We start from the raw sequence: 14,661 nt of genomic DNA, 5'->3' as shown, positions 1-14,661 counted from the left end.
AAAATACAGTCAGCCTGCAGGAAAATCCAACAGAAAAGGCACTTTATTTTTTTTAAAAAAACTTTTTTTGACCCACTTGGATTTTGGACAAGAGAACATCCGTCTCTCTCATCTTGCTGGTGAAAGGATGAAAACAATACAAAAGCAAAGTTTCCCCTCTTGGAGGCCTTGAGGCTGATTCGGGGGGGGGGGGAGTGAGAAAACCTTCAAATTCCCTTTGGAGACATGCAGAGTGGGAGGCCGTCCTCCTGAGCCTTTTCTCTCATGTTCTCCCGCAGGTGATGCCAGCTTGCTGCCGGAGAAAAAAATGGCCAACCAAGAACTGGCCGGGGTGTTTTCAACACAACGAGCTGGGAAAATAATGCCCCTAAAAAAAAACCTGGGAAAAGCTGTGCCCGGTTAGGGAGGAGGTCCTGCTGCTCCCCAAACAGGCTGGCTCCCTTTAGAGAGCCGAGATGGACTGGACCTCGCAAAAAGGTCCGTAGCGCCCGTGAATGTCCTTGGACTGCATGGTGAAGTAGCACCTGGCCGGGCGGGGGAACTGGGAGAGCGAGCAGGCCATGGGCAGAGGGAGGGCCTTGAGGACGCTGGTCCTCCTCCACTCAGAGGTGGTCCCGCTGCCGAGGTCCTCCAGGCAGATGAACAAGGAGAAGCTCTCGATGGGGGCGCACCGGGGGTCCACTCGGCTGATGTTCCACTGGAGGGCAATGCCTTTGGGCTGGTTCACCTGAGCCACCACCAGCTCCAGCTTCTGGGGGGGCAGAGTATCTCTGAGATCCTTGGAGTGCGCTGGGTTGGGCTCAACGCTGGGCAAGGGAGGGAGGTGGGAAAACCTCGGGGGCACCTGGAGGAGGCAGGAGATGCAGTTCATAAGCAGGCAAGTGAAGGGGCCGTCCCACCCATGCCCACAAAGCAGGGGCCCCGAGCCGTGCAAAGCGTCCCACACAGAACAGGAAGTTTGGGGGTCCCTGTCAGACCAAAGGGCCAGGACTGGAGTCCGTGGGGAAAGGCAAGCTTTGATGGCAGCGGAGAAGAGGGGAGAGGACTTCCCTGCTCCCCCATAACCCCTTCGCAGGCGTTCCTGTTCCTGTTCAGCAGGAAAGGTCTGGCCCAATGCCCGAAACCCAACAGACGTGCTTCACGCACACAGCCCGTGTTCCGTGTCGGGCCCTGCAGAGGCAAGGAGTGGAGCCCCAGCCGGCATCTCCTGTCTTCTGCTGTCCACCTTCCAAAAGGCTGCCCTGCTTTGCCCGGAGAGGGAGGTAACGCGGAGCCCTGAAGCCTAACTGAAAGAGAGGCCCGGCTAGCCTGAGTCAGCCTTTCCCCTCCCAGGGCAGCGGAACCTGAGACCTTGGCTCATTTGCTGCTGGCTTTGCTTGAGGGAGACTCCGGAGGACTCCAAGCCTTGCACACTCTTTTAGGGCCGGGCTGAGCAATGGACGGTTGCAGCAGGAAGCTCAGAAAACCCCCCCCCCCCAAGCCCCAGAGGTTTTCCAAGCTCAGCTGCTGCTTCACATCCATCCTGGGCCTTTCCTGCTGCAAGGCTGCCCCCTTGTGGCAAAGCGAATAACACTCATCCCTTCCAACCCTGGACTTCACTCAAGGGAAGGCAAATTCAGAAAAACAAAAAACAAATCTGTTCCACTTTTAAATATTCCTTTCTATATTGCAGGGTTACTTGTGCACCCATCGTGCCTGCAGGGGACACAGGAGACCTCACAATTGGGAGGGTTTGTTTAAATACCTGACTTGGGGATTGTCCTGCCGGCTGGGGAAGGCTCTCTGTCTGGCTCTCCTGGCCCAGCTGGGTGCTTCCTGCAAGTTTTTTCTTCTCTTCTTTGCCCACAGATAGAAAGGGTTAGTATGGCATTTTAAACACTGTGCTAAGTGCTGTGGGGTGGCCGGTCCACCTCAGATGGCTTCTCACAATTGCAAGGTATCAAAGAAGGGCAACTAAGGCAAGGCAAATGAAGGAATAGCCCCCAACCCCCCCTCCCACCCCAGGAGAAGGCAGACTCTCCTGTCTGCTCACTGGCCCCCCAATGCTCTGGGCTGTGGAAGAAACGCTCTGGGACCACCACCCTCCTGGAGGCAGCCGGTCCAGGACAAAGATTCTACCAGAGATAACTGGAACATTTTGAAGCAACTGCCCTGGATTTCATGTGCATGTTTCTATCCTGTTTACTCCACTGCTTTGAGGAAAAGCAGGGTAGAGACTGGTAATTAAAATAAATACAAAAACTACCTCTACACGGCCATAAAGGTATGGAAAAATAGTCTATTCACCTTTATCAGGATTGTTTTCTTCATCTGTTAAGTCAATCACCAAGGCATCCTGTAATTAGGAGGAAAGGTAAATTAGACGGACCAAATGGATCCTGATTTTGGTCTGCAAACAGCCTTCTGCAGCTTATAAGAACGAATGTTTTTTAGAAATACGGGAGGATTAGAAATAGAAATACATACAAAACACAGCAAAGATGCTCAGAATTCTGGCTCTTTTGTAACTGTAGAGCAGGAAAAAGATTGGAAAAGCTGACCTTAGACTCGCTCACCTGTTCACCTGGAGGGTCTGCGTATCCAGCAGCTGCTTTCAGTGGATGAGCTGCAGAAATTGGACACAAGCAAGGGTGGTTTTAAAACTCAGATTTTGTTGGGTGGCTCAGAAAGGCAGAAGCTGAAACACGCCTGCGAGAGCAGTCGGGGTGCCCCCTCTCAGCTTCAGCCTACGGCAGGGGTCTTCAAACTTCATCATTTTATGACTTGTGGCTGGCTGAGGAATTCTGGGAGTTGAAGTCCACAAGTCATAAAAGGGCTGAGTTTGAAGACCCTTGGCCAACGAGGCAGTCTCGGCCGGAGGGGGGGGGGGTCTGCAGTTTGCAATTGGCCTGAGCCACAGTCTCTTCCTATCCCTGGACTCTCCATCATCAGCCAACAGAGAACAACACCTCAGCCCCAGTGAAAGGCAGCTGACTCAAGCAAGCTGAGGCATCTTCCCGGCCCCACTTCACCCAGGCCCTCTAGGAGGCATCTGGGGGTCCTTTGGAACCAGGTGCTTCCATGCTCCGCAGGGGTCCATGGTGGGCCAAGCAAACTGCCCCCCCCCAGAAATCTGGGCCTGCTACTTCCATTCTGCTGCATGCCAAGCTACTCGCAGGAGACCTAGAAACTGCTAACTCCTGCCGCTCGAGTGTGCTATCATTACAGGTTGCGTAATCCTCAGTTATTTTTCTTCTCCTTGGGGCAAAGGGAGGAAAGCACACCTGGTGCCCCCTCCAGAAAGACCTGCCAGAGACTTGTTACTTAATTTGCTCACGGGTCCATTCAGATACTCGCCCATTACGCAACTGCTTCTTTTCAAAAATGTTTGTTGGGAAGCTGAAAAGTGAAAGTCTCTCTCTGTACCTGGAGCCCCAGCGGCCGGTACTCCCGAGCTTTGCTTCGGCACCTCAACGCAAGGGACCACATCAGCACCAGGCGACCTGATCAAGAAGCACCCAGAATAATTCACAGCGTCTACCAAGGGATACCAAGCAGCCGGCCTCTCTCCACCGAAGACAACGTATAAATGCCAGGGAGGCCACCTCCACAGGGCGGACGGAAGCAGCGCTCCCTGAGCAGACAGTCTCAGAGGCAATCAACAACGGCCGTTTGCCACTGACCTTTCCGCGATGGAAGACAAGATTTCGGTGGACGTTGGCTTTTTTGGTGGCACCGGCTTGCCGACAGCCGTGTTCGGAGGCAGGGTGGCACCATTTAATATTTTACCTTCAGCAAGTGCCCTGGGCTGGTGGACCTGGGGAAAGGAAAAAAGCATTTACTGTCAACTATGGGAAAAGACATTTTACCACTGATCCTGGAGCCTGGCCTCAGCGAAAAATTCCATTCTGGCTGGCCCTTGGTAAGGGCCTCCGGGTAAACTTTGCTTCTGAGATATTTTTGTTTTCCTAAGCCCCCTTGAGACCCCTGCCTCAAAAGCGAAGAGTTCAGAGCTGAAGAGACCTCTGGCTGTCTTTCTCCTGTTATGTAAGCCTTTTAGGGTTTATTACGAACATCTGAACTAAGGGGACACCAGCATTTCAGACCTGCATCTCTGCCTCTGAAGATTAGGAAAGCATGTCATTTTCTCTCCGAGGCAAAAGTACCCTTTTCAGGGACAGGAAGGGAGAAATCGGACAACAGGACTGTATTCTGAAGTCCTTGGCCAAAGCTCTGAGCGTTAAGAAAGAAACAAACCCGGCTGGGAAAGGAGAAGAGGCAACATAGTTTATCCAACGATAACAGAAACAATGTTGTTATTGTGCATCGAAGACTTGCACCAATCTGGGTTCCTGGATTTTGGGGCAACGATCCCATCGCCACTTACAGGAAACCCCAACGTCACCAGATCCCGTTGAGAGGCACCGAAACAGAGGATCAGGCTGTGCTGCAACCCCGGTGCACCCCGGGTCCTCGGGGGCTGAGCGAGCCAGAGGAGCACTGCTGCCGCACAAGCCTCACCTTTTGGGATAACGCCGTCCTCTGAAACGATATCACAGCATTGATGTGTCTGTCCAGTCTGGAGATTTTCTTCTGCAAGTAAACAGAAGGAGGTTCTTGCAGAAGCAGGGAAGCAGGACTCCAGCTGCACCAGTGGAACATCAGCCTTGAATCCACATGCTCTGCAGCAGCACATCCAACCCTTCCCAGCTCCTTAACGGGAGCAGAGAGGCTTCTTGTGGGGCCCGTCAAACTGCGCGTGAGAACCACAAAGACACATACAAGCTTGTGCCCTGTGTGCGTGACACACACATGCACACACAGAGCTTTAAAGGAAGGGGCTCCTTACTACAATCTTAATGGCAATGCCTTCGTGTTTCCGCAGGCACTGTGTGTGATCAATTCTTTCATTTAAGTGCCGGAGACCCTGGTCCAGTTCTCTCATCGAGGCCTCCAGCTGATTTTGAATCAAGCGCTGGACCTAAAGCAAGAAAAATGCACAAATAGATAAACAGGGACATCTTCAACTTCATGGCAACCCCCCCAACACAATCAGTCAGAAATGGGACTTTTTCAAGAGACAGTTTTCAACTTCCTGTTTTCCCATGCGAATCTCTAACTTTCCCACATCTTTGATACACAGATGTATGATACATGTGTTTATTGTGAAATATTTCTAATTATTGGATTTCTAGCGGCTTCCATTGTTGTGGCGAGCCCCCTCCCCAATCTTACCATCCCTTCTGCTGAGGATCTGAAGGGCAGAGGAGCTGCTCCCCACCCAGCCAGGACTCTGGGCTTGGCTTTCACGCTTGCTTTTTAAGGCACCCCTCGGCGGTTTTTAGAATGCAAAAGTAACGAAGAGGTTGGAAATCAAGTTTATGCAAAAGTTGTACTCTGGAGACAGAAGACACCCCGATATATCTAAATGCATACTTCTCCGAATCTTGTAATGAAACCGTTGCTTCCCTGGGGCAGAATCGTGTGCATGGAGGAAGCAAGCCCGGGATGCAAGGAAGAACAGGTTGCTCTCAGTTGAACATTCCAGGGATGCAGCTGGAGCGAGACCCCCCCCATCCCAATAATGCAACTGCCCCATGCAGCATTACCTGTGGACTTTCCAGCCCGAGGAGGGCCTGAAGCAAGCTATCAAGACAAAAAGAGCGGTTATGTACGGCCAACAGGAAGAGTTCAAACCACTGCCGACGTATCTACTAGCGACAAGCCACAGCACTGCTACCATTGGGCCCCGCTCGGGAGGGATTCGGCATGGCCCCCACAGGAAGCAGCGCTCGCAAGAGACCCCTGCGCCATAGGGGCCACGTTCGGAGGGGCGAATGTCCTTTACCTTTCCCAGCCGGGACTCTGCTTTCTCCACAGTTGGAGTGGTCCCCTCCGCGGGGTCCCCGGATGCTTTGGTGCGCTTGGAAAGGACGTCTTCCTCGCTGTTGGATGCTGCCCTCTTCCGCTGCCTGTCTCCTGCCAGGAGAGATGGGAGACCTTCATGGAGGGATTGGGAAGGCAAATCTGAGCCCTGCCAGACCCTGCTCGGGCTAAGTTCCAGGACCCTCTCTTGAAGAAGCCCCCTACCACCTTTGCAAAAAGGGTTTAAGAAAAAGAAAAGAAATACAACGATTGCGCAAACATATCCACGTTTTATGGAAGGCTGCTGTCAGCCCCCCCGAAGCAAAGGGGGGGGGAAGCTAGGATTGAGCGCCGTTACCCAAATCAGGTAGTTCCCGACTTACGACCACAATTGAGCCCAAAATTTTTGTTGTTAAGTGAGATGTTTGTTAAGTGAGTTTTGTCCCATTTTATGACCTTTCTTGCCACAGTTGTTAATCAAATCACTGCAGTTGATGTAAATAATCTGGCTTCCCTGGTGACGTGGTTTTTTTAGGTCACAAAAAGGGATCGTGTAACTTTGGAACATTGTGACCGTCATAAATAGGAGCCAGTTGCCAAGCAGCCAAATTTTGATGCTGCAAAGGTCGTAAGTGTGGAAAACGGTCCTAAGTCACTTTTTACAGTGCTGTCATCAATTTGAACGGTCACTAAACAAACTAAGTCAAGGACTGCCTGTATTTCTTCAATTGCTTGAAATGCTTCCAATCTCCCCTCCACTGAAAACGGGGGCTACTAGCTGCAAGAGAAAACGGAGGACCAGCTGCAAGAGAAAAGAGTAACCTGGCAATCTTTTCAAAGTACCTTTACTGACTTTCAAAGGGGTCCTGCTCTTACCCAGTGGCTCTGCAGGGGTCCTGTCCGTTTCAGGCACCTGGAAGTGGCGTTCCTCCGGCTGCAATACTGGAAGAGTTTGGCAGAACGGCGTTTTGGCTACAGCATCTGTAGCAGCGATTTCGTGTGTGGAAGAGGCTATCGGAAGCTGATCCGGAAGCTGCCCAGCCGGTCCCGATTCCAGGGACACTTTGACCGGCTTCAGCAAGGGCGAGCCGGACTCCTTTTCATACCAGTGCCAAAGAATGTCCTGTAACGCGCCGGCGTTCAAGAACTGCTTGACATCCGGGTTTGGGAGCTCCTTATGCATCTCCTGGGGGTCCTTATAAATGCTGATTTCGGAATTGACCACCAAGCTGGCCAAGGGGTCCTTGGCTGGGGGCGGCTCTTGTCCGGCTCCGGTCTCGGCCTGCTCTCGCTTGTCCGGGGCCCCGGGGCACGGCCCGATGGCTTCCACTGGCCTCTTCTCGCCCACGGCTCCTTTGCCAGCCAGGACAGCCTTCATTTTGCCCAGAAGCTCCACCTGCTTCCGGTTGCTGAGAGCCATCGTCTTCCTGGCCCGCAGCGGCTTCCGGGTCTCCGTGCCCGGATTCATTTTCCCGGCTGAAAGGCAGGATGGCACCGTGAGGGCCCCATCCCTGAGCAGCCCCCTTGGCCCTCCAGGGCCCGTCCTGGGGTCCTACCTGCACGGCTGGGGCCCCTGCACTGGGGCTCCCATCTCAGGGGTGTCCAGAGGCCCTCAGCCGGCAGCTGAAGCCCCCCCCTCCGCCGGGGCCCGGAGGAGGCTCCCCGGGTGGGCCCCTTCCCCTCCCCCACCGGCCGGGCCGGGCCCGCCCTTCCAAGGGGCGGAGGCTCTCTGGGATTCCTGGGAGAGAGGCCAGATGGCGGGGCTGGTCTAGATGACCCACGGACCCCCCGCCTCCCTCTCAGTCGCCGGCGGCCCCCGGGGCTCTCCCTGCCGGCGGGGGCAGCGCTGGGCGGGCCGGGCCGAGGGAGGGGACCAGCTCCCCCCGGAAGAGCAGCGAGACCTGGGCGCTCCTTCCGACTGGGGCGCCCTCCCCTCCTCGGAGGGGCGACGGTCATCCCTGAAGGGCCACCTCAACTCACAGGCGCTTCTGCGCACGCGCGCAGCAGCCGCTGTACCCCGGAGCTGTCCCCTCCTCGTCTCCGCCGCCGCCGCCGCCCGGAACGCTCGCGGCACCTACAGCGGAAGGGATGCCGCGCACGCGCAGAGCGAGGCGCCAGCTGAGGACGGGCCCGCCGTCACTCCCCGCCTTCGGGCCTGCCGAGGCGGGTCCTACGGCCAACCGGCAGGCAGAGGAGGCAGAACCTTCCCCATCGCGCCCAATCGGCAGCGCGCCGGGGCCGAACCTTTGCCTGATTGGCCACGCTCGCTGAGCCGCGCTTTGTGCCCCCGGGTCCACTCGGCAGCCCTGAGGCGGCGAGGCCGGTCGGAGTCCGGTACGTGCGCAGCTGGCCCGGCGAGGCGAGCGGCGCCGGCCGCAAGGGCAACAGTGTAGCGGCGGGCGGGGGGGAAAGGGGCGGCGGCTCCTCTGGCCTCTCTCGGGGGTCGCGCCTCGCCCCTCCGGGGAGGAGACCCCCCGGCGCCCTGTCCCTCAGGGGGAAAGAGGCCGGCGGCCAGCGCGGCTCTGGCCTGAGGGCGCCCGGGGGCGCCGGCTTGGAGAATTGCTGGCGTCTGGCGTCCAGTCCTTCCACCCGGACCTCGCGCAAATGGGGGTCTCCAGTCTGGTTTCTTCATTTCCATCAATCAGAATAGAGCAGGAAGGGCCCTTGGATGTCTTCTAGCCCAAGTCCCTGCTCAAGCAGAAGACCCCCTACCTGTGTTTTTAGAAGAGGCCTAGGAAGTCACTAAGCACAAAAGCTGACTGGTGCCAACCTCCATTTTATCAACTCTGCCTTCTCACTCTGAGCAGAAAATCTAGTCTATTTTATGACTCGCATTTGGCAACATTACTGGTCAGCACTAATTGTACTACTGTAAAGGTGATCTGTACCCTCCTGAAGTGAGCAAAACCTGGTGGCCCGTCCCCAGCCCTGTTCGGATAAACTTGGCTTAATCAGACTCTCCTCTCCCTCTGTGGATGACTGATGCCTCCCAGAATACCCCCGACACCCGCTATGGGGCAGGGGGAGTGAAGCTTTCCTCAGCATGCAGATCAATGGGATCATCCCTTGAAGTCTCTATTTAAAAAAGAAATAATGCAGCAACCCAGATTCTCGATTCTGCTATATAAAGGAGCTTCACAGATGGTTTAATTCAGGTTGACCGTAGGTGGAGCTCTGTCACAAATGTTCAAGCCAGTTGACGCTACACACACACACACACACACACACACACACAAACACACGTGTCTCCTCCAGAGAAGGCCACCCTGCTTTGGGGTGAGGAGGATGAACGGCACCTGGGAGAATTGAGACCAATGCAGGCCCCCAACCCACATTCTTGTCCCTTGGGATTCCTGATTCCTCCATGTTGCCCCATCTAAGCTTGGTTATCATTCAGAGTTCAGGTTGTTGTACTGCAGCTCCCTGCTCAAGAGGTTAAAAGTCAGAACTGGGGTGCAATTTAACCCATAGTTTTATTAATGTTTGTTTGTGTTCTTACCGTCTTTTTTCAAAATGCAACCTGCTTTCCATTCATTGCTGAAAAATCACTACCCAGCACAAAGGAATTCATTTATTGCATTTTTAGCTGGGGGGGGGGAATGCCATTTTAGCCCAGTCTTGCTGCTGTGTTTCCAGCAATGGCCAGCGTCAACATACAGAAGTTGTAACCAGGTGTGTTTTCCTGCTCTCCCCAAATCACAGAACAGAACCCCACATTCTGGAGCAAGCGGCTTTCTGCTTACTGGAAGGATTGCAGAACAGAAGACATTTTGCAGCTGAGAAGATGGGAAACTCAGCTAAACAGAAAAGAAAAGAGGACGTAAATGTGGTAAGCTAATTAATTGAAAGAAAGTGTCCCCATGGTGCAAGATTTGTCCCCTCTAATTCATCACCCAGGGAGAGTGTCTCCTCCTCCCCCTCCTCTCATTTTCTATGGCAAAGAGAATGCATGAATTGCATAACAGATTGTGAGATCGGTGTGACGGATGCAGCTCAAGGCGTGTCTCCGGGTGGACAAGTCATGTGTGATTAGCAGACATCTCGAAATCTTGGCCCAAAGTAGGCAAATGGGAGATGCATGGTTGAATTGGTGCATATTTACTCCAATAAAAGTCCTATGTTATTTGGGCTTTACTTATACAAAGGTTTGCCTGGAATAATGGCATTCACCCTATGCCAGAGTGCTCTCTATTGCTGAAAAACACATCTACACAACCTGGTCGCACTGAATTGTAATAGCAATGTACAAAGCACCATATGGATCTGTCGTGAATAATAGGTGTAGGGCTTCCTTCAAATTGCTGAGAAGGCATTTTGAACTTCTTGCTCTCCTCCCAATTACTGGAAGATGTCTTATTTTAAAAAGGCACCTTGATAGCCATTGGTGCATGAGGAATGACTGAAAACCTAGCGACTGTAAGGGACGAAAACATTCCTAACATTGACTGATATAAGACGCACACTAGAGGACAGTAGCTGGATCCCTGGCCATTCAGGAGATTGCAACTGAATGTCTACGGAGATTCTCAGTCATCCAGGTCTTGGTTGCCCCAAACATGTTTTTTCAAAAGGTTTTCCTTGAAGGTGTTTCACTTCTTACCCAAGAAGCTTTTTCAGTTCTTCAGTTCCAGAATTGAAGAAGCTTCTTAGATGAGAAGTGAATTGACTTCAAGAAAAAAACCAAGAAAGTCCAGTTGCCATTTGAAAAAGCACCTTTGGGACATTGGCAAATGAAGATTGTCCATCCATCAGCCCAAGCTGGAAATCTTGCTCTGGGTTTGCTTTCCTCTTCCCTCCCGTTCCATTTTCCTCTCTTACCGTGCTTATTAGATTTTGAGCTAGAGGGCAGAGCCTCCGTTCTCTTTGAACGTCTGCACTGCCCTCTGGAAAATCAAGGCTGCCTTGGCATGTGCATAAATCTCCTGCTTGCAGTAAACAGACCTTAGCTGGTGCGGTGGATGCTAGTGGCTTGGCCATGCGTGATCTGCCTCCCCTTTCCCTGGTATTTTTCTGGGCTTCCTGTTGGGTGAAATTGTCAAACACGGCTCCTGCTGTGGTGTTGCAAAAGGGCACATTAAACCTGCCTTGCTGGATGCCGGATCGCTTGTCCATCACGGCAGATGTGCGAAGGCGCATGCCAGGAGAGCCGCCGGCTCCAGCAGGGGGTTAAAATGTTATGGCTGCATCTCAGGGAGTCGTCTGCACACCTCAGTCAAGCCAGCTGTTAACCAAAATTGTCGGCTCCATTTGAGAAGGTGAACAGAAGAGATTTCTGGTCTGGGAGCAGGAAGGTAGGATCAAGTTTTTCCTGCCTGTAATAATGGAAGGAAGGTAGAACCTTAGCACTTTTTGCCCCCCCTGCCCCCCTCCGTCTCTTCCCTCTGCTGCGCTTTCCTCAGTTCCAGTCACTTGTGGTGGACTGTAAGAAACTATTGGAAGATTCCGGAGTCTCTGATTCCGGATTCTGGCTCTGCATTGCCCAAGAGGTCAGACTCACCGGTGGGTCTCAGAGCCAGAAGCCGACCAGCTCCTTGGCCCACATGCCACAGCTCCATCCGCAAGGCCAGCCCCAATTGTGTTGGTTTAATTTGTTCCCTGGGGAGGGAAGGTAGGACTGCAGCTGAAACTGGGGCATTGCTAGGATCTAGAAAACAAAGAAACAAACAATCTGGGTTTCTCTCTGGACTTCCTCCAGGGCCGGTCCCTCAACAGCGCCCGCCCACCCGCCTGCCCGTGTGATGCAAGGGAGCCTGCTCCGCTTTGAAATCTCTCTAGCGCTACCTAAGCTCAAAATAGACTCATTTCCATTCAAAGGAATTGGATTTCTGCTGTGTCTTAATTATTTCTGGATTGAAAGTGTGGTGACTTTCATAGTGGGGAGCGCTATCCGTCTCTTCCCCTCCTCATTCCCCCCACTCCTCTGTAGAGCAGCTTAAGTCCATAACATTTTCAATGGGGGGGGGGAAGGGGAAAGGGAAGAGACAAGGGGAGGAGAAGGACCTTCTTAAGATGGCCTCATCCAGCAAAAGCTGCCCAGGTTGTGGAGCTGTGGCCGTTCAGCGGGGGGGGGGGAGCCCTTTTCTGGGCCAGTCTCTTGATGAGCCCAGCAGCCCTTCCGTGGCTGAGACACCCAGCAGCTCCACCCTGGACTGTAGCCAATCAGAAGTGGGGGGCGGGGGGGGGACCTGCAGGCCAGAGACCCTTCCTCTTGCAGTTTTGAGGCTGGCTCCCCCCCCCCACGGTTTCATGAATTCCAGTTGGCACAGTATGCTAAGCCAGGAATAAGGAACAAGCTGCCTTATGGCTGTGCAGGATCTGGTTTGGTCTGTTGAGTGACAGGGCAGGCCAGACTGAGGCCCAAGACTCTGGGTCAAGCAACTCTTGAACCAGACCTGGCTGCCTTGTTGCTCTTGCCAACTTTATACACTCTGAGAGTTTTTAGCCAGGTTTATTTGTTTTCTATAATTCAGTGACCTTGGCCTTTCGGGGGCAAAAACCCTGTTTCCGTTGAGGAGGGGGCTGGTTTCTGAAGGAGGCTGCAGCCCCCTGAGAGTTGAAGACACCCACCCACCGCCCACCTGCCCTCTCTGGGGGCGCCGAGGGGAGCTTCCCTGGCAGAGATGTTGCAGCCCGGCTACCCATTCGCGGCCACCCGGATTGCCCCCCCCCCCAAGCTTCGGCAGAAATCAGCCCGGCTGCGGCGGCGCTCGTTGTAGAGTCTCCGCCGAGTCCGGCCGTTCCCGCCATCCAAGGGGACGCGGCCGGGCCGGTGGGACCCCACGTGGGCTCCGGGTTGCACCCCGGCGACTCCGCCTCCTCCCCTCCCCTCCGGGCCGGGCGGGCGCGCGGGGGAAGGGCTTCTCTCCGCCCGCCCGCCCGCCCGCCCGCCCGCCGGCGGGCTGGCTGGCTGGCTGGCTGGGCTGCTGCGCGACTGAGCTCCGCCCGGCGCCGGACTGCAGCGCCGTCGCTGGTCCCGGGCGAGGCAGTGGCCGAGCGAGCGAGCGCGCTCCGCAGGGCAGGCTCTCCCGGCCGGGACCCGGGCGGCGGCGGCGGCGGCGGCTGGCTGTGGCTTCGGGGCGGCGCTGAGCTTCGCTGCCGCCCTCCCGCCCCCGGCCGGTGCCCTCGGCCCGCGCGCTGCCCCAACTTGCCCGGAGGCGGCGGCGGCGGGGCGCGGGGGGGCTGCCCCTCCTGCCAAGGAGCCGAGCCGGGCGCCCGCGCGAGGAGGGGAAGGCCGGCGGCGGCGGCGGCGGCGGCGTGCCTCTGCCTGCTGCCCGGACGGCCTCGGCGATGCGGGGCGGCCGCCCCCCGGGGCATTATGGCGAAGGCCGGCGCTGCGGTGAGTACAGTGGCGCGGCCGGGAGCTTCTGGCCCCAGGCGCGCTCGGCTTCCCCCGCGACGCTCACACCCCCGATTGGAGCGGCCGCCGCAGCCCCGCAGGAGCCCGGCGCGATGCGGGTCGCCCGGGCGAGCGCGGAGATTTGGGGAGGGTCCCGCGAACTGCTCCCGTCCGGCCGCGGGCAGGGTGAGCCTTCCCGGGCGGGTAGCCGCGGAGCATCGCGGGGGCTGGCTGGTTGGTGGACCGGCTGCGCCTCCGCAGAGCCCCCGCCCGCTTTGCGCCCTCCGCTGTGAGGACGTGCCCGGAGCCGGGTCGGGCCGGTCATGGGGGCTGGGAGGGCCGGGCGGGCCGAGGCAGCGGGAGCGGGTCCCGAAGAAGATGGCGAGCCCGCCCCCGGGGGTCAGTAATGCCCACTCCGTCCCTCCCCCCCCCGCGCCGGGGCTGTTCGGAGGGGCCGTATCGCATTTCCCACCCGCCTTGGCCGGTGCAGGCGGTGGGATTTGTAGTCCCCGGCTCCCGGAGGGTGGGCCACCGCGAGGAGGGCATCTCCGGGATGGCGTTTCGGCAACTTTTTCAAGTGCCGCCGCCGCGGGGCGTTAAGGCGCTTGTTTAAGCGAACGTTGGTTTTGAATGCCTGGACGCGGCCTCGCTTCCCCCCTTCTCTGGCGCTAACCGGCCGGCCTTCTTCTGACCCGCCCGCAGAGCCTGTTTGCACCGAGAGACCCCCCCGCCGCGAGCGGAGGCGAGGCGGAGCGCAGCCCCCAGCCCCGGCTGCGGCGCCTGTGGCGGGACGGACGGCAGCCCCCCTTGACGCGCGCCGCTGAGCAGCCGTGCGAAATGCCAAACTTTGCGGCCGCCTCGTCTACCGTTTCTCACGACCCCGGTAAGCAGCGGCGCTCCTTCGGCTGGGAGTAGAGGCGGGCGGGGCCAGGGGGCGCTCTGGGCTCGCCTTTGCCTCCCCCCCCGCGGGACGGGAGCCGAGAACGGCCGGCTGCAGTTTGGAGGGGGGCGGGCTTCTTGCCGCCCTCCCCCCGTCGCCCAGCCGGGCAGCCTGGTGCGGCGTTCAGAAGACCGGGCGAAACAAGAATTAATGAGGCGAGTTTAAAAGGCCCACAGAAAGCTTTATTGTTTCACCCGAAGCCCCCCCTCCCTTTCACAAAAATTCTCGCCTGATCTGACTGCAGTGTGTGTGTGGGGAGGGGATGGTAAATCTGCCCTGCAACAGATCCGACCTCTGAGGCTGCATCCAAATGCAGTCTGCAAAGGGGGGAGGGGAATGGGCAGGGGCTGCAGCGACCCCCTCTGCCCGGGGAAAGAAGATCTTTGAGGAGCCATGCTTTGCTGAAACTGGGGGAGGGTCGCTGGAGATGGCACACTGAGCCCCCCCTGGCTGGAGGGAGAGGACGGTCTGGCTGGGAAGATGTAGGACTCCTTGGCGAGGGCCTGTCTCAGCAGCAGTAGTCCCTCCGGGAGGCATGGCA

General features: G+C 56.5%; 2 protein-coding genes across 7 annotated transcripts in view; one reads left to right on the top strand and one right to left on the bottom strand.

Annotated features, from left to right (window-relative positions):
• Nucleotides 1-17: 17 nt before the first annotated feature.
• Nucleotides 18-7,967, bottom strand: ATF7IP2 (activating transcription factor 7 interacting protein 2). 3 transcript variants are annotated; one of them, XM_039368013.1, is made up of 11 exons: nt 7,825-7,967; nt 6,721-7,320; nt 5,828-5,958; nt 4,829-4,960; nt 4,501-4,572; nt 3,663-3,796; nt 3,406-3,482; nt 2,556-2,605; nt 2,287-2,335; nt 1,745-1,836; nt 18-844 (listed from the first exon to the last, which is right to left on the bottom strand). In XM_039368013.1, exons 2-11 carry the CDS (start codon nt 7,310-7,312, stop codon nt 443-445), a joined length of 1,731 nt encoding a protein of 576 aa, XP_039223947.1. In that variant the 5' UTR covers nt 7,313-7,320; nt 7,825-7,967; the 3' UTR covers nt 18-442. The 3 variants fall into 3 exon arrangements, with proteins under 3 accessions (XP_039223947.1, XP_039223946.1, XP_039223945.1); XM_039368012.1 differs by having other exon boundaries at nt 1,745-1,833; nt 7,746-7,852; XM_039368011.1 differs by having other exon boundaries at nt 7,746-7,850.
• A 131-nt stretch (nt 7,968-8,098) lies between these two features.
• The window catches only part of GRIN2A (glutamate ionotropic receptor NMDA type subunit 2A), a 62,864-nt gene continuing 56,301 nt past the window's right edge, over nt 8,099-14,661 (top strand). Inside the window, exons 1-2 of one of the 4 annotated variants that reach the window (XM_039367927.1) lie at nt 8,099-8,178; nt 9,547-9,673. In XM_039367927.1, coding sequence (XP_039223861.1) covers nt 9,629-9,673 — 45 coding nt within the window. In that variant the 5' untranslated portion in view covers nt 8,099-8,178; nt 9,547-9,628. Of the gene's footprint in view, nt 8,179-9,529; nt 9,674-12,854; nt 13,181-13,882; nt 14,064-14,661 lie in introns of those variants that run through there. The other 3 variants (XM_039367930.1, XM_039367929.1, XM_039367928.1) reach the window with 3 other exon arrangements.

Source organism: Crotalus tigris, unplaced genomic scaffold (assembly GCF_016545835.1).
Source record: "Crotalus tigris isolate CLP2741 ecotype Arizona unplaced genomic scaffold, ASM1654583v1 scf7180000020608.1315917, whole genome shotgun sequence".
NCBI lineage: Eukaryota > Metazoa > Chordata > Lepidosauria > Squamata > Viperidae > Crotalus > Crotalus tigris.
The sequence above is the reverse complement of the archived record's forward strand: the minus strand, read 5'-3'. Positions and strand labels throughout refer to the sequence as shown.